Genomic DNA, 20288 nt, shown 5'->3' on the forward strand with positions numbered 1-20288 from the left:
AATAAAGTTTTAATTCCATTCCGTTTCAAACCATTTCACACCTCATAGAACTCAGTTGTTAAAAAAGCGAAATATTCTTTCTAAGGATGAGATTGTATGTAAACTTCATGAAGAATGGACCAAAAGAAACAGCCCAAAATTACTTGAAAAAATTCTGGTTCTGTGGACTTACATTAAAAGTAAAGTATGTTTTTTTTTACCATTCTCCTGTAAAGGTATAATCTTTTAGATATGAGATTTTGTTCCCACAACAGCGATGTACAAATAGGCATCATATGTATGTGAGGCATGGATGAACTTCGAGGCATCAAATAAGTGGAGGATCTTGCAAACATTGTCAGTGTAAACTGGTAGAAGGAAATATTGAGTTATCTAGCAGTTTTCAAATAATTAAGGATTAAGAACTGAAAGTGCAGATGTGAAATGACTCTAAAGGGGTGGATGTTGGAAAGGATCTAGATTAGTCTAGGTGCATGTTAGGGGCATCAGTGTGTTCAGTAATCTGACCACCTTGGAGATGAAGCTGTTGGTGGTGGTGAAACGGATGCTCTGGTACCTTCTGCCAGGTGGTAGAAAGGTGAAGAGTCAATGAGAGGGGAGGGAGGGATTGTTCACGATGCTGGCAACCTTTGCGGATGCAACAATCATGTATTTCATCTTATCAGCATTGAGATAGATGGTTGTCTCTGGACTGGTATGCAAGCTGCTCCATGCTGACACGTCATTGTTGCTGATAAGACCCACCACTGCAGTGCCGTCAGCAAACTTGGGGATGTGATTTAGGCTATGCTTCACAGCACAGTCATGAGTCAGCAGTATGAATGGTTGTGTGTGGTTAAGCTGGAGGTGGTCTTGCCAATCCTGACAGACTGAGGTCTCCCAGTAAGGGATCCAGTTGCAGAGGGAGGTGTTCAGGCCCAGCAAGCTCAGATTTCCAGTAAATTGCTATGATATGACTGTGATGAATGCTGAATAAAAAAAATGAAGAGCATTGTGACATAATTGTCTTTTCTGTCCAGGTGGGTCAGTGAGAGATTAATTGCAGAGGAAATGGCATCCACTGTGGAGCATTGCTGCACTATTCAAGTTGGTGCAAACACATAAGCCACCACCACGTGCTGGACATACCAGACAGTGCCGCTAGTCGGCACAGTGTACTGTTAGCCCCACTCGCTGGATGGCCACACTTGAAATGCTGTTAGATAGCCATGTTTCTGTTAAAATAAAGACATCAGTCCCAGAGTTTGTGCTGGAAAAATAGTCGTAATCTGAGTTGGTTGTTGAGAGCAGACATTTAAGAGAAGATGCAATGGTAGTGGCTGGGAAATTGGGGTTCTAGCTGCGCTTCTTGACAAGCATTGATGCACAAGCATTTACCACCCTTCCACTATCTATATTCCCAACGCTTTCTCTCCCAGTATGCAATCAGCAAGTGGCAAGGCCTGGTTTGCGAAGCAGCCCTGGGTCACCTCCAACAGTCCAACATTCATTGCAGCTAAACTCTATTTCCAGCGTCAAGCAAGGTCTGACACTCTGTGCGTCTACATGCACCCAATAATCCGATCATAATCAGATTTCTGCATTTGCATCTGAATGGTCATATAAACAGCATATTCTGAAATCTGTTAGAAATCTGATAAAGAGAGCTGGATAAAGAGAGCTCAGTAATCCAATTTCTCAGCACATGTATATTCTTACTCTGATTTCTGGATATACGAAAGCAGCGTTGCCACGAGATGGAGGTAAAACACCCATCGAGCGAAGCTGAAACCAAATACATGCTTGACGAAATGAGTTAATGATTGAAATGGTCTTTATTTTCTAGATGATGTATGTTCAAAAAAGCAGCAGCATGAAGTGTTCTCTGTGTGTTTATTGGTTTGTTGCAAAGCAGAAATCGCATTACTGCCCGACTCATGTAGACCAGTTTCAAATTATCCAATTACTCAAGCGCATATAAACGCGTTGATCGGATTACTGACAATCTGATTTTCATAAATTATTGGATTATTAAGTGCATATAAACACACTCAATGATAGACATATTCACCAGTGTTTCTTATGTGCATCTTGAGCAAAATTTTTTCAGAAAACTGCCTGCAGGATGCAAAAGCATATATATTTTTTTGAGTTTGTGAAGAGTTATTTAGGTCACACCAATCGTGATAAATTCAGTAAATGATGTTGAAATTGTAAATATGAGTGGAATACAAAATAAACAGGAGCTTGTTCTTAATCTGTGGAGCTACATCACATGTTCTGTGTAGTATAGCTGTGCAATGGAACATGCTTTTCTGGTTTGTGGTGGCCTTAAGCGATTTGAAGAATTGGAGTCACAGTCATGACCATGAATGAGATAACACTAATTAAGATGAGCGAATCAGAGTGTGGTGGTGTTTTCTTAGAAGCCTGTGCATGATCTTCTTAAAGATGCAGACATTCTTGCTGAACATATTATTACCACAACAGAATATAAACTCCACAAATTTGATTCTCAAGCCTGTCAAAACGTATCATCTGGTCTAAAAGCAGATTCTGTTATAAACCAAGAAGCCTCCTGGACATTTCTATAGTGATCGAGGCAGGTTTTCCTGGCGGGATATCAGTAAGCGACAGATGGAGAGAGTCAGATTTTTGAGTGTGATTTTTTCTTTAAGTGCTGTTATTACAGTATGACAGTTAGAATGAAGTGTATTGTGCTGTCCCTGGACACTTTTCACACTGAAGCATATTCCTCTGCTGAAGGGGGATGTTGTGGACGGTCCTTTGTGAGCGCACTCAGAGGGTTCACACTTCTCCTGTTTGTCACCCATTTTATGTCTGAGGACAAACATTGTTTAGCATCTGTCACTCAAACTCAGCAGGGACCGTGTGCTCTGACCATCAAACTGACCATCAGGGGCTGTTCCCTTACCTCCATTTGTGGTCATATCTTTCTCCTCCATCAACCTCAGCTTTATCTGACCTTTCACACCTCCTCCGGCTAAAGAGAGCAGGACAACCTGTCAGGAAATGGAGCAAGCAAGTCCCTCTCTCTCTCTCTCTCTCTCTCTCTCTCTCTCCCTCTCCCTCTCCCTCTCCCTCTCTCTGTTTTCTCTCATTCTGCCTCTCTTTACTTCCTTTTTTGCCACCTTTCTCGGTTTGTTTCATTGTTTCTCTCTCTCTGCTTCCATCATTCTCTCTCTCTATCCTTTCATCATTCTCTTTCATCTGTCAGCATAACCATCTCATCTCTGCCTCTCTCTCTCTTTCTCTCTTCCTCAACCATACTTTCTTTCTCTGTCTCAGACTCATTCTCCTTCTTTTCTATCACTCTTTGTACTTCTCACTCTCTTCATTTGTGTCTTCCTCTTTCTCTGTCTTCTTCTATCACTTTCCCTTTTGCTCTGTTCTCCCAAAACATTTTTCTCTTTCCTCTTCTTGCTCTCTCTTTTTCTTTCCCTATCTTTTTTCATTTCTTCTTACGTCATTCCATCTCACCTCTTTCTGTGACTCATGCCTCTATCCCCCCCCTCATTTTTCTCTTCTACCATTCATTCTCTTTTACATTGTATTATTTTTTCTCGGTTTCTCTTGTTCTCTCTCCCTCTATCCTTCTTTACTCTCTCTTTACTCTCTCCCCTCATGCTTCACTCTTTTCTCTCTACTTCTCCCTCTTTATCTCCGTCCTTCCTTCCCTCCCGTCTGTATATCTGCTACTTTCTTTTCCTTAGTCTTTCTCTCTCTCTCTCTCTCTCTCTCTCTTTTCTTTATTAGCCCCTCTGTCGGTGTAGCTGCTGTTGTCACACTTACACGCTCAGTACTATCAACACTTATGGAGCTGTCAATCACCTGCTGGGGGGCAGAGAAGGAAGGAGGAGTAAAGACAAATAAAGAAAGGACAAAAAGGTGGTGAGGAGAGGCAGATAGAGAGAGTAGGAGTAAGATACTTCTGAGAGAGAGAGAGAGAGAGAGAGAGAGAGAGAATGTGTGGGCTGTGATAGGAGAAACAGGAGGAATACAGAAAAGGAAGGAGGGACGGAGTGTGGAGGGAAGCATAGAGGAGCGATAGAGAAGGCGGGAAGGAAGGACAGAGATAAGAGAGACAGAGAGCGAGGGAATGAGGACAAAGAGGGAGGCAGTGAAGTCCTGCACTCATTTATAACTACATTTCTAAGGGTTAAAATACCAGGCAGTCTTAGTAATTAATGTATACAGATACCTAAACGTTCCATTTACATTACTCATCACATATGGTTCCAGAATTATATAAGTAATTACACTTACATAATGAAGTACATTTACATTCAGTTTACATTCTGCATCGACAGGTTGGAGTCTGCATTTTCAACTTTTGTTTCTGTGTCAAATACTGACAAGAAAATTACAACAGATTTTCTTCTTTTCTTTCTAGAAAAAAGACTGTATGCACAATAAGTTTTCATGCCTGAAATAAGGCACACATTAAGTTTTCAGCATCATCCAGAAATCCTGCCAGTGAAGCACAGATGATCTGTCTGTAAATGTCACTAAAAATAATGCATTCAGGAATGTGATGCTATTTTAACCACAGTTGAACATTTTATTAGCTACAAAGGAAACTTTTGCTTGAAAGTTCAATGTTGTTAGTTTATGATATTCATCTGACTTAAAGGACTCATATCTTTCAAAACTGAATTGTTCTTGCTTCTAACTACACCCTAAGACCTTTGTTTTCCATTAACAGCTGAAATGCCCTGCTCTTTAATAATATTCACCAGCCTTGCTTCAAATTTGAACACATCTAAAAATATCATTTTGATTGCGGTCAGTTTCGCCTCTGCAGCGCCCCTCTGGCCCAACTCTGCCACAGGCATGGAGGACACGTCACACTATGCAAATCAGTGAACCCCAATGGTGCCACACTCATAAATATGAAAGCATAGGACCCTGGGGCAAGGAGATAACCACACTTAGCACTGAGCTAAATGCTCCCAGCACCGCCTCACAAGGCTGCAATATGCTGGATGTCTATACCAACTGTGAATAACCCAATTAATATAAGCTAAGCTTATAATAAAGATGTTATGATTAGCACGTTTATTGATAATGTTCAATGTGTGACTAGGTAACCGGAAGGACCGATTAAATGAAGATTCTTGCAAGTCTCCATTTAGCTACTGATGTTGCATCCGATTCACGTTTCTCTTCGTAAATCAAATCCTCATGCGTGACTCACTGAACAGAATTCAACAGCAAGCAACACTGGAACTACAGAAAGTGAAACGGTTCAGGTGTTAACTTCTCGTCTGTACAGCCTTTCCTGAACATTTATCGAATATGGACCTTCTGAACAGATCATTAGAAGCTAGCTGTCACATTTTAGGGAATGTTCTACCATTCAGACGCCTCTCCCGCTCAATGTTATTCATTTTCTGGCACTACATTAATTCTTTGGCGGCTTGAGTCAGTGGCTCACACTAGTGATGCTCAAAACACACAGAAAGACCTTCCCTTGTTTAGAATTTAGAACCATTTGTTAACTGTGTTTAAAGACTGCGGAATTAGACCTCCGCATTTAACCCATCCGTGCAGTGAAACACTCGCATGCACACTAGGGAACACACACACTAGGGGGCAGTGAGCACACTTGCCCAGAGCAGTGGGCAGCCCTATCCACGGCACCTGAGGAGCAACTGGGGGTTAGGTGCCTTGCTCGAGGGCACTTCAGTCATGTCAGCCGAGGTGATAGAACCCATCGACCTTCTGGTCACACGGCTGGTTCCCAAACCTCCAAACTACAACTGCGCCGTTGTAGATGGAGCTGGTAGTGGAGAAAAATCGTCAAACTCATAAGACCTCAGACTTGCAAGCGTGCCATTTGACTCTGTCACTGTCCATATTTTCTGGTAGCGAACGTTAGTTTCCCTTGCAGCCCCAGCTCCAACCCTGAGCATCACTGCAGTGCCCCTCATAAAGTGCATCCCCCATTTTTGACAAGGTTTCCAAAGGTGAGCCAGGGGTGGAGCTGAAATAGGGATGTGGTTACTGTTTAAAAAAATAGTTCAAAGCATACCATTGACTGCTAAGTGCATAGAGGGAAACTAAGCTGCGTAAACAGCCTGTTTTGAATTCAGCAGTTTAGCCCTGCCCATTCATATTCAAGTTATAAGGAGTGTTTCAGCCTGGACTGCTTTTTGAATAAGGCACAATGCAAGGCATCCAATCAGTCATTTACATATGTGAGTCTTAAAGGGACAGTAACAAAAAACAGCCTGTTTAAAGGGATAAATAGAGGGTGCAAAATGATCGAATAAAAAAATACATTTTGACTCTTTTGGCATATGAAGCCATTCAAATGGCATAAGTTGATGTCATAGAAAATATAAAATACATTATAAAATATACTTGAGAACTGACAATTAAATCAGTCATTAAAGCCATGTTTAGTTAAATCTGCTGGAGTTTAATTTGTGGCTATGTACAGTAATAACAGCTGATATTATGTATAATTTGGACAGAAAGAAACAAAACAAGGAAGCACATGGAGGACTGGGAGGGGCCAATCGTGACACAGTTATACATTAAATTGAGCGTTTGTTAAAACCGTGTCAGAACGATTTTATTTTACTGCAAAGGATGATTATTTTATGTTTACCTAGAAATCTAATTCAGCTGTGGAGCCGCAACAGGGCAGTAAAAGAACTGCATGTTGCCAACCCCTGATGTAGTGCAAACTGCAGCTGGTGATTTAAGTGATGTCAAGTAAATAAATAAATAAATGTACAAAGATTATGCATTGACAATGCACAGGTACTAATCAGGCTTAAATTTGGGAAGTGTGTGTAGTAATGAAGGACTGGGTTGGTTCTCTGGCCCCCAGATGACCAGGGTCCTTACTGTGTGGAGTTTGCATGTTGTCCCCATGTCTGCATGGGTTTCCTCCGGGTGCTCCGGTTTCCTTCCTGCAGTCAGGCTAATTGGAGATGTTAAATTGCCCACAGATCTGAGTGTGTGTGTGTGAATGTCTATGTCTGTGTGTTTGCCCTGCGATGGACTGGTGAACTGTCCAGGTTGTTTCCTGCCTTCCACCCAGTGACTGCTGGGACCCAGCACCCAGCACATCCCAGAAGGATATGCAGCTTAGAAGATGAATGAATGATTAAATGTTGTGCGTGTTAAGTGGGTGGAGCTGGAGCGAGAGTAGGCCAGTCCCAAATGGGATGGTCCATGAGCGGTTGCCCATGACTTAAACGTTGTTTTTTGCTGTCCTGCAGCTAACGGCAGTTATGGACTTTCAAAATGCAAGGAAGTGACTGCAATAAACAGCAGACTGCTGATACTTTTTACACATGCACTGTGAGGTCGTCACTGGAGCAGAGCTGAATCATGGCCACTAATAGTGTTACTGACAGCACTGCAGTGTTCAGCCCTGAAACCCAGTAAACCAACTGCACAAGCACTGGAGTGGAACACCATCCACCAATAGTACATCAGAGAGAGAGAGAGAGAGAGAGAGAGAGAGAGTGAGAGTATGTACTGTATATATCAGTGTGTTTGTGTTTTGTGTATAGGCGTGTGTGTGTGTGTCCACAGACAGAAATATGCTCCACACATCCAGCTCTGTCTAACTGCTCCTCAGACCACCCTCATAACTCCCCCCTGTATAGCCACACAGAGAGAAATACCAGTCTGCACTGCATACAGGACTACAGTACTATTAAACAGTGCTGTGGCATGATGGAAAGAAGGAGAGAAACAGACAGAGTGGGTAGTGTAGTACTTTGTGAGTGTGTACATATACACATCACTTTCTGACTCACACACACACACACACACACACACACACACACACACATATATATATATAGGCTGCGATGCGATTATAAAATGATTATAAATGCATCTCTTATCTTTTGTTTCTACACAGGGTTTCTATTTTTTCACTGTTTGACAACTTGGTAGTTTTAAAGCAAAGTATTTGTAATTATCTATAATGAATTTACTTCCAATATCTTTTATTAATAAATCAAATGGAAGTGATGTGGTTAGTGAACTGGAAGACTCTCATTCACTACTATTGCTTGGAGCACATGAGACGCTGCTGCTGCTCATCTGTGATAAAATGCGCAGTTAAGGTGGTGGATGTCCATACAGCACGTAACAGCCGTCCCGCCCATTTTCTTTAGTGATTTTATAGCTTAGGTTTTGGTCTTCTTGTATAGAGTGAGGGGATCGCTGTGTCACTAAAATATCTTCAAAACGGGGCATGTGGAACACAGCACGACTGTAGCAATGACTGAGACTCAGACTGCAGATCACCTAGCAATGATGCGTTATTCGCGTTCTTAAGCGCTGCTGTTGGTTTCCTGACAAGTTAAATCTGGAGAGATAGTCAAACACTAAAAAGTTGTGAAGAGGAAGTCAGCTTCTCTTTCAAATTTTCCTGTTCCATGCATTTACAGAATTTAAGGTGGAATGGGAAAATTTGAACAAGAAGCTGGAGCAACTTCAAGAAGCAACTTCAGTCTCATAACACAGTCGAACGTTGAGAGGCATTTTACAAGACACTGATCTACTTTAGAGGAAAAGTTTTCTGGTGGAGACGGGAGGAAAGTGGCTATAGCTAAAGCTTAAAGCAGAGCAAAGTAAGTCAGCTTTTTCGTTCATATTTTTAGCCTAACTTATACTAGGACATCAGCACAAACTGAGACATACTGGATATAAATGTTGTGGTTTTTCACAAAATGGCTCTTCTTAACATTTGGGTTGTGACTACTGACCTGGCTTTTAAAGCAGAAGGAGCCGCTCGAATTTCTCACTCATCCATTTACGTTGTTACGTGCACCTCACAGAGTGTCCGGGCGCTGTGCTACCACACTTCCAGGTTCCGCCTTTCGCGTTCCCTCAACATTACGTTATAAATTAAAATTTTGAAAATCGATTTTTTGACATTTGTGAATCAATTCAGAATCATTCATCAATCCGCATCACGATGCATCTAAGAATAAAATGTTTCACTCACCCCGAATATATATGTATAATGTGTGAAAAATGGAGGTTTTCTTCTGACAGTAGCTATATATATATATATATATATATATATACATAGCTGTTGTCGGAAGAAAACCTCATATCTCCATTTTTGTCATTTTTAAGTTTTTGACAGAATTTGAAAATACCTGGTTGCAATTTACATTTCATTATGAACAGACCAAAACAGATGGCCCAAAATGACTTGGAGGTCTGGTTCCATTGACTTACATTAAAAATAAAGCATGTTTTTTTCTTCTCCTGTAAAGTCTCCGACAGCAGCGATATATACATCTCATCACGACTCATTTGGGGCAGAATAAAGAAATGTCAGAACTTTTGATGATCTATTTTTAGCTAACAGCTGTGGCTGTAGAATTAGCTGCTTTATATGTTTATTTGTATAAATACACTTCAAGTCACAGCAAAATGCAAGTTATTTTCCCACACAATACACGACTGAAATGACTGTTCACACACACACACCCACACACGCACACACACACACACACACACACACAAAACCGTTGATGGTCATTGTGAGATTTTGTGCATCTGTTGTTGTGAGAGTAGAGGACAGACCACTGAGTTCATGGCCATCTGGTAAGAGACCCCTCTGCTCTGAACTGTATGTGTGTGTGTATGTGTGTGTGTGTTTCATTGTTAATTGTGCAGAACGAAACACTCTGTAGTGTGAAGTTTCAATCACTAACTCACTATCTGATAAACAGTGCCACTGATACAGTGGCACACACACACACACACAACATCCTCAAGAGTTTTTAACATAACACATAAGTCCAATGAATACATTTGGTTTCTACATTTTGGATTCTGTTTCAGTGTTTCAGTTCGTTTGTTAGTAAATGACAAACACATTGTGATGTTGGTGACACTTTACTTTGATAGTCCTCTGTAAATGATCCACAGATGTTAACCGGCCTCTCCGGTGCAACTTAGTTATCAACAGTGTTAGGGTTAAAGTTATAGTTTAGGATTAGGTGTTGAGTTGAAGTTAATATGTAGGTTTAAGGTCAGGTTTAACCAAAGTTCAGTTGCAGCTGAGCATCTACAAAGAACTTACAGTGAACTCTCAAAATAACATTTCAGCAAGATGTTTTATTCTTTCCATGAACACCTTTAGCTTTTCATCATATGCAATGAATGAAACATAATAATAAAAATAATTAAGGTAATTATTAAATATACATGAGCTATGGCATACATGCATGGCAGCATGGTGGCGTGGTGAGTAGGGCTGTCGCCTCACAGCAGGAAGGGCATGGGTCCGATTACCCGGCCGAGTGACCAGAGTCCTTTTTGTGTGGTGTTTGCATGTACTGTCCGTGTCCTTGTGGGTTTCCTCTGGGTACTCCGGTTTCCACCCACAGTCCAAAGACATGCAGTCAGGCCAACTGTGAGTGTGGGTGTGAATGGGTCTGTCTGTCTGTCTGTCCTGCGATGGACTGGCGACCTGTCCAGGGTGTATCCTGCCTTCCACCCAGTGACCGCTGGGATAGGCTCCAGCACCTCCCATGACCCAGAAGAAGAAGCAGCTTAGAAGATGTGCATTGCTTTCTTATGCAATATACTCACCTGCTTTCTCTCTCTCTCTCTCTCTCTCTCTCTCTCTCTCTCTCTCTCTCTCTCTGTATCTCTCTCTCTGTGTATCTCTCTCTCTCTGTATCTCTCTCTGTATCTCTCTCTCTCTCTCTCTCTCTCTCTCTCTCTCTCTGTATCTCTCTCTCTGTGTATCTCTCTCTCTCTGTATCTCTCTCTGTATCTCTCTCTGTATCTCTCTCTGTATCTCTCTGTGTATCTCTCTCTCTCTGTATCTCTCTCTGTATCTCTCTCTCTCTCTCTCTCTGTATCTCTCTCTCTCTGTATCTCTCTCTCTCTGTATCTCTCTCTCTGTATCTCTCTCTGTATCTCTCTCTGTATCTCTCTCTCTCTCTCTCTCTCTCTCTCTCTGTATCTCTCTCTGTATCTCTGTATCTCTCTCTGTATCTCTCTCTCTCTCTCTCTCTCTGTATCTCTCTGTGTCTCTGTATCTCTCTCTCTCTCTGTATCTCTCTCTCTCTCTGTATCTCTCTCTCTGTATCTCTCTCTCTCTGTATCTCTCTCTCTGTATCCCTCTCTCTGTATCTCTCTCTCTCTGTATCTCTCTCTGTATCTCTGTATCTCTCTCTCTCTGTATCTCTCTCTCTCTCTGTATCTCTCTCTCTCTGTATCTCTCTCTCTGTATCCCTCTCTCTGTATCTCTCTCTCTCTGTATCTCTCTCTGTATCTCTGTATCTCTCTCTGTATCTCTCTCTCTCTGTATCTCTCTCTGTATCTCTCTCTCTCTCTGTATCTCTCTCTCTCTGTATCTCTCTCTCTGTATCTCTCTCTCTCTGTATCTCTCTCTGTATCTCTGTATCTCTCTCTGTATCTCTCTCTCTCTGTATCTCTCTCTGTATCTCTCTCTCTCTGTATCTCTCTCTCTCTGTATCTCTCTCTCTGTATCTCTCTCTCTCTGTATCTCTCTCTCTGTATCTCTCTCTCTCTCTGTATCTCTCTCTGTATCTCTCTCTCTCTGTATCTCTCTCTGTATCTCTCTCTCTCTCTGTATCTCTCTCTCTGTATCTCTCTCTCTCTCTGTATCTCTCTCTGTATCTCTGTATCTCTCTCTCTCTCTGTATCTCTCTCTCTGTATCTCTCTCTCTCTCTGTATCTCTCTCTCTATCTCTCTCTCTCTGTATCTCTCTCTCTCTGTATCTCTCTCTCTCTCTGTATCTCTCTCTGTATCTCTCTCTCTCTCTGTATCTCTCTCTCTCTCTGTATCTCTCTCTCTCTGTATCTCTCTCTGTATCTCTCTCTCTCTCTGTATCTCTCTCTGTATCTCTCTCTCTCTGTATCTCTCTCTGTATCTCTCTCTCTCTGTATCTCTCTCTCTGTATCTCTCTCTCTCTCTGTATCTCTCTCTGTATCTCTCTCTCTCTGTATCTCTCTCTGTATCTCTCTCTCTCTGTATCTCTCTCTCTGTATCTCTCTCTCTCTCTGTATCTCTCTCTGTATCTCTGTATCTCTCTCTCTCTGTATCTCTCTCTCTCTGTATCTCTCTCTCTGTATCTCTCTCTCTGTATCTCTCTCTCTATCTCTCTCTTTCTGCAGGCCACAGATAATGACTTTGGGACGTTTGGCGTGGTGCGCTACTACTTCAGCGATGAGCCAGACCAGTAAGAGATTATCATACATTACCGTCCTCTGACATTTCACCCTCAATCACTGCTCAGAAACATTTCATGAGAAATATATTCAATATGCATGAATCTAATTTCTTTATTGCTGTGTTTATATGTTGGCAATGAAAAAACAACATTCTGCACCTCACAGCAAATTGCTGACAAATCAGCGTGACAAAACAGTGAAACACCTACTTCCAGGTGGATAACACAGATCATGCTACGCTGATTTTGATTCAAGAGGATTCTGTAGTAACTGAGACTTATTTAACATAGATATTGGAAACATACAACTTAATGTGGGATAATTTTTGTCATATAATCATGATCACATATCAGCAACACATTTAATTGCATTTAATGAAGCAATAAAAAGCAATACTGTGATTGTATCACGGGGAAAGGTGTTCTTAGGCATGAAGCAGAGCAAAGTGCCTAAAACCCCTTCCCAGTTCCCCTTTTTAAACTGTGTTGATGCCATTTTTATTTTATTTTATTTTATTTTTTATTTAAGTACAAATACACCTCTCTCCACTGGCAAGTTCTATGTCGTGTATATTTAAAACTTATTTAAGGCCATGTTGTACCTTTGAATGTTCATTGTTTGCACCTAAAATTTACTTTTTGTAAAATTGTACTTTTTTGACAATAGCCATGTTTACATGCATCCTGATAATCTGTTAATAATCTGACTAATATCTGAATGGGAATAGAATACGTCCATGTAAATACCTCAGTCAGAATAGACTACACTGATTGAGGCTGGAACAAAATTTCTAGCTGGTTGAATGAGGTGGGTAATCCTGTAAGTAATCCATTAAATAGAGGAATAATATCCATGCAAGCGCCTGTATCTGATTACATTCCCTATCAGAAAGTTTAAGTACGTTCTGTGCATGTGTGTCTCGTCATAGCGAAAGTTTCTAACGTTCAACATGGCAGGAGCAGAAACTGGTCTGCAGAGCCAGTGTAGGCTATATGGGATTTTTGCTGACATGCTGTAAAGCTATTAGTTGATAAAGTTGTTAGCTACAATTGGTTTAAAACAGTGCTTAAATTAAGAAGGTAAAACACAAATTTTTGCATTGCAGATTCTCACTGGATGCTGACACAGGCTGGGTGACTCTGAAGGACCGTCTGGATTACGAGCTGATGCGTCGCTACACTCTGACCATACTGGCCCGGGATGGAGGAGGGGAGGAGACTACAGGTCGTCTCCGTGTCAATGTGATGGACGTGAACGACAATCCGCCCGTCTTCCAGAAGGACGCGTATATGGGCTCGCTGATGGAGAATGAGCAGGCCCCTCAGCAGGTGGCCAGAGTCAGGGTGAGTCCAAAATCCAAATCCAAAGAAAAACACCACCATCAGACTTTCCTATTCACCCACATCAGTTTGGTTGCATCTTAAGTGGTGCAGGAATAGGACAATTTGAGCAAGAAGCTGACAAATAGCTTCATATCACTGAAGAATTAGGGGTGGGGTGATAATTGTCAACCCCCACCCCCCACCCCCCCACACACACTTAAAGGCAAATGATACCCTAAATGTAACTAAAGTCAAAAGCTTGCTGAACTTTACCCTCCTCTGCTATCAGTGCAGCCCGGCAGGGTCGCCTACAGAGCAGCACTAGTAGCTGTCTGTTAATGAAGTAATGCTCTTTTTTATTTGAGGGTCCCATTTCATAAGGAAGGCTTTCAACCACTACCCTTTGTAAATCAGTTCCAAGGGGCAAGATGACACTTGAAACAAAGGGTAGGGGTAGAAATAAGAAATGGGATTGGGCCTATGTGTTGTCTGTCTGTCTGTCTGTCTTTTTCTTTCTTTCTTTCTTTCTTTCTTTCTTTCAATTCTCTCTTGCTCTTTAACGCACTTTCTCTGTCACTCTCTTTCACTCTCTCTCGCTTTCTCTTTCACTCTCTCACTTTCTCTTTCACTCTCGCTTTTTCCTTCACTCTCCCTCTCTCGCTTTCTCTTTCACTCTCTCTTGCTTTCTCTCTCTCTTTTCTCTCTCTTATTGTCTTTCTCATGCTTTATTTCCTGTCTTCTTTCTTTCTTTCTTTTTTAACTCTCTTGCTTTCTCTTTTACGCACTCTCTCTCTCGCTTTCTCTTTCACTCACGCTCTCTCTGGTTTTCTCTCCTTCTGTCTCTTTTCGGACTTTTGCATTTCCACTGACTGCACCTGTGTGTGTGTGTGTGTGTATTTGTGCACTCTCTAGTTGTCAGGTTTGATGAGCTGCCTGTAAGCAGTGCTGTGATGTGTGAGTGTAAACAGTGTGGTTATTAATATAATATCTGAGAGAAATGAACATCACACTGAGGATGCTGACTGAGAACTGAGGAAAGAGTGAGAGTGTGGCTGGAGTGAAAGAGTGTGTGGCTAGAGCGAGTGGAGGCTGGAAAAAAATATGTGTGAGCTCAACAATACCCACACATTTACAGTTTAAAAACAATTAGACATCTCCGTCTTCCACCAGGACAAATTTGATTCAGTTGCTTACAGTTAACCATACTGGAAACAAATAAATCATAAAATATAAAATGTGCCATAACTTTTGCACATGCCAAACTTTGTGTTCTATTTCTTTTTACAATAGGATAAATCCAGCATATAAAGTCTTTGTGCATTAAAATGTGCAGCTCTCTTTAAAGGATGCATTAACTTAATTCACCTAGATAATCAACAAAGCTTTTGACCAGGGGTGCCCAGATTTTTGCATGCAACTGACATATTACAAATAAGAAGTCTCCCTCTGTTTAAGTGCTCTATTTTCATGGAAAATATTGTCAATAATATAAGTTTTTGATAACCAGCCTAGTAACCCACAAAAATTTTACATCGTCTTTTAAATTTTCAAAAAGTGGAATTCTAACATGGAGCGAGGAGGTGGATGCATGTGCTGAGTAAAGCGAGATTTATTTTGGGCAAATCCAAAATCAGGGTGGTCAAAGAGCCAATGCGAACAGATCGGGGTGCCAAAACTAGGGGCAAACACAGGGCTTAAATAATCACAAGGATGACTAGGGACAGGTGGGAAACAGGTGAAACAAATCAGGGGTGGAGTCAAGAAAACAAGGGGGCAGGACTGATAACCAAAACAAATGCACATGGAAGATCAAAGGTAAACAAAAAGCACATGGGGAGACAGGGAGGGGCTAATCGTGACAGGAATATGCTACTAAATGGTACTTGAATACTTACCTAAAGTGTATACTGGTCATTGAACCGCAGCTAATATACAGAAAGTACACTGTAGAAAATATTGTGGGTCAACAAAGTTTTTAGGTAACTTACTTCACAGCATTTTTGAGTTAATTCACCCCGAGGGCCTTGATGAATAGCTCTAGTTGAGTTAATTGCCTTGAAGTAACTAATTGTTACTGAACTAACTAATTGGTGTTTGAACACACAGGCACTGGATTTAGTAGATTACATGCATTTATTTGATATATAGTATAACATTCCTCACATTGAGCTCATTCATGAAACATCATGGCTCCCACAACACATCTAAGTCTTCATCATGTGATTTTTCTTCAGCTACTGTCTCTTCTCATTGGCTAAATGTCAGCATGGAACGATCTGATCACTTCACCCTTTGGCCCTCATTAGGTTCCAGCACTGGTGTTTATTTCACTCTGTTAGCATTTAATACATCGTGTCAGCATTTGATTGTCTCAGCATCACCGTCGCAGCTTAATAACACCCTTCCGCTCTAAGCTGGTTGATGATTGACAGGGCAGCTGTGTTTCTTTTCTCTCAGCAGGGCTGTCAAACTGCAGTCGCTTACAATTTTAGACCTGTCGAATTACCACTGTTGCTAGCGTTGTATATCTGTAACCTTTCCTGACATTCTGAGGGGTCTCATGATGGTGTTTTTTGCATTTCGGAAACGATTGCATGGCTGTGTTTGTCTTTCTGAGCTGCTTTGCTATTGGATCACCATGAATTACGTACACTGCCTATCAATGTGACTGGAGGTACTCTGCTCATAGTAACAGACAATGGAAACAGTCCACCAAGCTCTTGTGACCTGGGGGACGAGGGGTGGGGGTGTTATGGCTGAGAACAGCCAGAGATGTCAGAGAACATAATTTATTGCATGTCCAGTCAAACCAATCATTAAGTAAGGGTTGTTCATTTTTAAAGAAATATTTCTGAGGAGATTCGATATAAATAAATCCTCTTGCATAAGGAAGGGGAATGCCAAAGGAAAATAAATGAAACCACAAGAGTTTCTGAAACTGGAGTTCAACAAATGAGTGACAATGGGACCCCTAACAACCATGCAGGACTGGGTAGATACCAAAACCATCCTCATCAGATAAGCAGGACTTAAAGCTTTCCTATTTGAGAGAGAGAAGAAAATCAAGTTGCTTCAAATCTGAAAACATTCACAGGTGTTTCTGTCCATCCTTCCACTCAGCATCACTGAAGGTGTTTGGGTATTACTTGGGTGTTGAGAAGCAAACAAAATGCAACTGGAGTTCAACAAATGAGTGACAATGGGACCCCTTTGGAACTTTGGAAGTTTGAAAAAAAATATCCCTTCAAAAACTGAAAAGAATGAAATTTGTAATAAAGATAAAATATGGACCCATGAATGATATGTAAAATGTAAAAAATTCAAAATGTCATGTTTCATTTAGTTGTTGAGGCTATTTTCGGTTAAATATTTTCTACATTTCTAATTATTTTTCCCCAACACCATTTTCCCCAACATTTCTCCTCAATGTTTGTTTTGACTGGAAATTAAATGAATAAAAGGTCTCTGACTTTTGCACAGTATTGGGTAAATATGACTGGAGGTACTATATACACATGAGTACACAGCTCATCCCTGTAGCAAGTGTGTTTTATTTTTATGTTCACTAATTTTGGGTTGTGCGCAGACCTGCACTGCAGTCCCAGAATTATTACATGCTAAGGCTTATTATTCAGTAACTACAGGGACTAATTACTGGTTATAACCTATTCTTAGGTTGTAGAAGTGTGTAATAAAACTTTAGGCCTCACAGGAGACCCTGGCCTGTTAAGGGGTTAATAAAGTTATGCAGTGTTAGATAAGAAGCATTAGCACTGTCAAGCCCACTAATGGATTATAAGATTTCTTGCCAAGTATTGATTTAAGCAGTTTATTGTTACATTGATTTGTAGTTGCCACAAATATTGCACATATGTTAACATTATTTATCCATGTATACAAACATTGTTTTTGCTTACAGTGCTAACATGAAGAAGAAAGATAAAAATCTGAAAATGGAGATGGTTTGGATAGATCATTTATGTGCAGTGCATCATGTTTTCTGGATGATTTCATTAATATATTCTTTAAAACCCTCTTTCTGGTGTGGATCTTGGCAATGAAACAAACATTTAAACCTTAACATCATCTACAAAGCTAGATTTTTAGATTGTAGAAATTGTGCTAATTTATGCATATTTAAGTAGGTCATGTCTTATTTGCATGTATAAATGTATTTCTTTTCAAAACGTCCCATATAAATGAACTAATATATGAAATATCAATGAATAACTGGCAAAGATTCACTGTAGTATTTCAAGAAAAAAAAGGTGTCCCCAAACTTTTGATATCCAGTGTACATCAGTATAACTTCAATGTTCTCTCTCTCTCTCTCTCTCTCTCTCTCTCTCTCTCTCTCTCTCAGGCGACTGATGAGGACTCTCCTCCTAATAACATCTTGACCTACTCCATCATATATGCCTCGCAGTTCCAGAGTTATTTCAGCATTACCATGGTGGAAGGCTATGCAGGTAATGTGGCCCTCAGGCTAAAATACCCAGCTCACACTCTTTAACGCCAATTTAATACACACTTGCATGGCAAAGATTAGCATTTGCTACACTTCCTTACACTCCGTGACCTATGTTATTACAGCGGACTTAAAGCAGAACCACTGTGCAGCCACTCAGTGACGAATAGGATTGAATCAGAGGCTCTTAAGTGTGAAAGTATATTGAGAGGAAGCTTATAGAGCACCATAGATGGCCTGTTCTTTAGTGTTATGTGACATTAAGTCTGTTCTAACTTCATTGTGCCTTTTCTCTCTCAGTGGTCATGGTGAACAGACCTTTAGACTATGAGCAGATTCCTGGAGGAATGATCTATCTGACCCTGATGGCCAGAGACGGAGGGAATCCTGCCCAGAACAGCACCGTGCCCATTACTGTGGAGCTGTTTGTGAGTATTTTTACAGTACAACTGAATGGGAAATTTAACAAGATAGATGATTCCTATTGAAGTGAAATGGGCCAAAATACTAAAGTGGACACTTTACATAGAACTCAGACCATGTGCAGTCTTGTTATCATTCATTTAAATTGAATTCACCACACTAAGCAGCTTTGCAATGCTCATATCCCAAGGGAATAAATGTAGCATGTGAAACTTAACACTGAGTTCATGATTTGCATCCTTGGCCACTGGCTGCTGCTTGGGCTATTTTTACCTATATAGGGGCAGGGCCTCACGCAGCAGCATTGAAGATCCAAAATTGAAGAAACAATCATTTTAACAGTGTCTTAGCACAGCCCTTTAAATATTTCTTCACAACAGGCTATGAATAAACACATGAAAGAGAGCCTCCATGATATGCAGTTAGTCAAGATTATTATGTATTATTATTTTTACCTTTGTGGTTTTAATGTTTATGGTAGGTGAATAGCTGCTAGGTTTGCTGCCTGGCCAAGTGCAGCTGCACACACAAGTCATACCACTTACTCCAACCACACAAGGCTATATATGTATTAAGTATTTACTATTATTGCTATAGTAACTATTTAAATTCATTATTTTTGTAAGTGAAGCAACTCACTAACTCATGACCACTATCTTTACCACCACCAATATGAAATTTGATTATAATGTGATTATAGATTGATAATAAAGTTGAATTTTAACTCAAACGGTTATTTTGACTAATTTAAATTAGACTTTTGATATGATATACGATTGAATACTGATTCAGGTAAAATATCAATTCTGCTGGACTGGTTGAAAAAGTGTGTAGAACTTTCTGGAATTGTCCTTAACTGGTTCAGGTATTATTCAGAAAGCCAGAGTTACTTTGTTACCATTGGCAACAGGCTAAAAGCATTTCTCTTTTCGTGTGCATATGATTGAGCTTTATAACTTTTACTTACACTTTTACTTTAATTCCCTTTCATTCTAACTTCATTCTTACCTTTTTGAGCTAAGTTTAATAAAACTTAAGTCCTTTCTTTACATTTTCTGCTATGTTTTTATTCTACATTATGTACTTTTTAAATTGTTTTTGTAACTATCTTTGTCTTTCCAAGGTACTAAATCTCAGCATGTAATAAGCTATATTATTTAATATTATGCTTTTATTTTAGTTTTTTTTTTTTTTTTTACTTGTTTAAAGTTCTTTGAATTACTACTGTGTATGAAAGGTGCCATACAAATGAACTTGGCTTACCAGGGTTGCCAGATTGCTTCCATAATTTAAAGTGAAAAATTTTCAAAACTCAACAAAGTATAAGCATGATGACTTGAGGTAGTGAGCAGTGTGACTACACTGGAAGATTTCCACTCAAATTGAATTTTGTTGGTGATGTGGGAAACTGCCCAATCTGGCAACACTGCTGCCTACCTCACATTGGTTATGTTGGTTATGTGGGAAACTACCCAATCTTTACTGATGAATTCACAATAAAACTACATCAAAAGTCCAAAGAATATGCTATTTAGATGTCTGCATGTCTTTTACAAGCTGTAGATGTCTATGTGTGAGATAGAGTTGCCATAATTTGTCTTAACATAACACTGCAAATCCCATAGAAATTTTGAAGGACATTAGTAATATTGTCTTTGCAGTGATAAAAATGTGGAAAATATATGTGGAAAAAGTATAAAAAGTACATGCCACTGTTCCAGAAATGCTTTGCCAACCTTTCTGCAAGTATGTCTCTGCCATTATAGCCTATAGTTTAACCCCATCCATTGATGCTGAACATATAAAGAGTGTTTCAGCGTGGACTGCTTTTTAAATGAGGCATGATACAAGGTAGCCAGTCAAAACACAGTTCA

At 40.3% G+C, this 20288-nt stretch overlaps 1 protein-coding gene across 1 annotated transcript in view; it reads left to right on the plus strand.

The window, feature by feature from the left end:
• The window catches only part of cdh23 (cadherin-related 23), a 435604-nt gene that overhangs the window by 288439 nt on the left and 126877 nt on the right, over positions 1-20288 (plus strand). Inside the window, exons 14-17 of the mRNA XM_037538890.1 lie at positions 12145-12209; positions 13307-13544; positions 17887-17992; positions 18292-18419. Of these exons, the coding sequence (XP_037394787.1) occupies positions 12145-12209; positions 13307-13544; positions 17887-17992; positions 18292-18419 (537 nt within the window). The remainder of the gene's footprint in view (positions 1-12144; positions 12210-13306; positions 13545-17886; positions 17993-18291; positions 18420-20288) is intronic.

This window comes from Pygocentrus nattereri, chromosome 5 (assembly GCF_015220715.1).
Source record: "Pygocentrus nattereri isolate fPygNat1 chromosome 5, fPygNat1.pri, whole genome shotgun sequence".
Taxonomy (NCBI): Eukaryota; Metazoa; Chordata; class Actinopteri; order Characiformes; family Serrasalmidae; genus Pygocentrus; species Pygocentrus nattereri.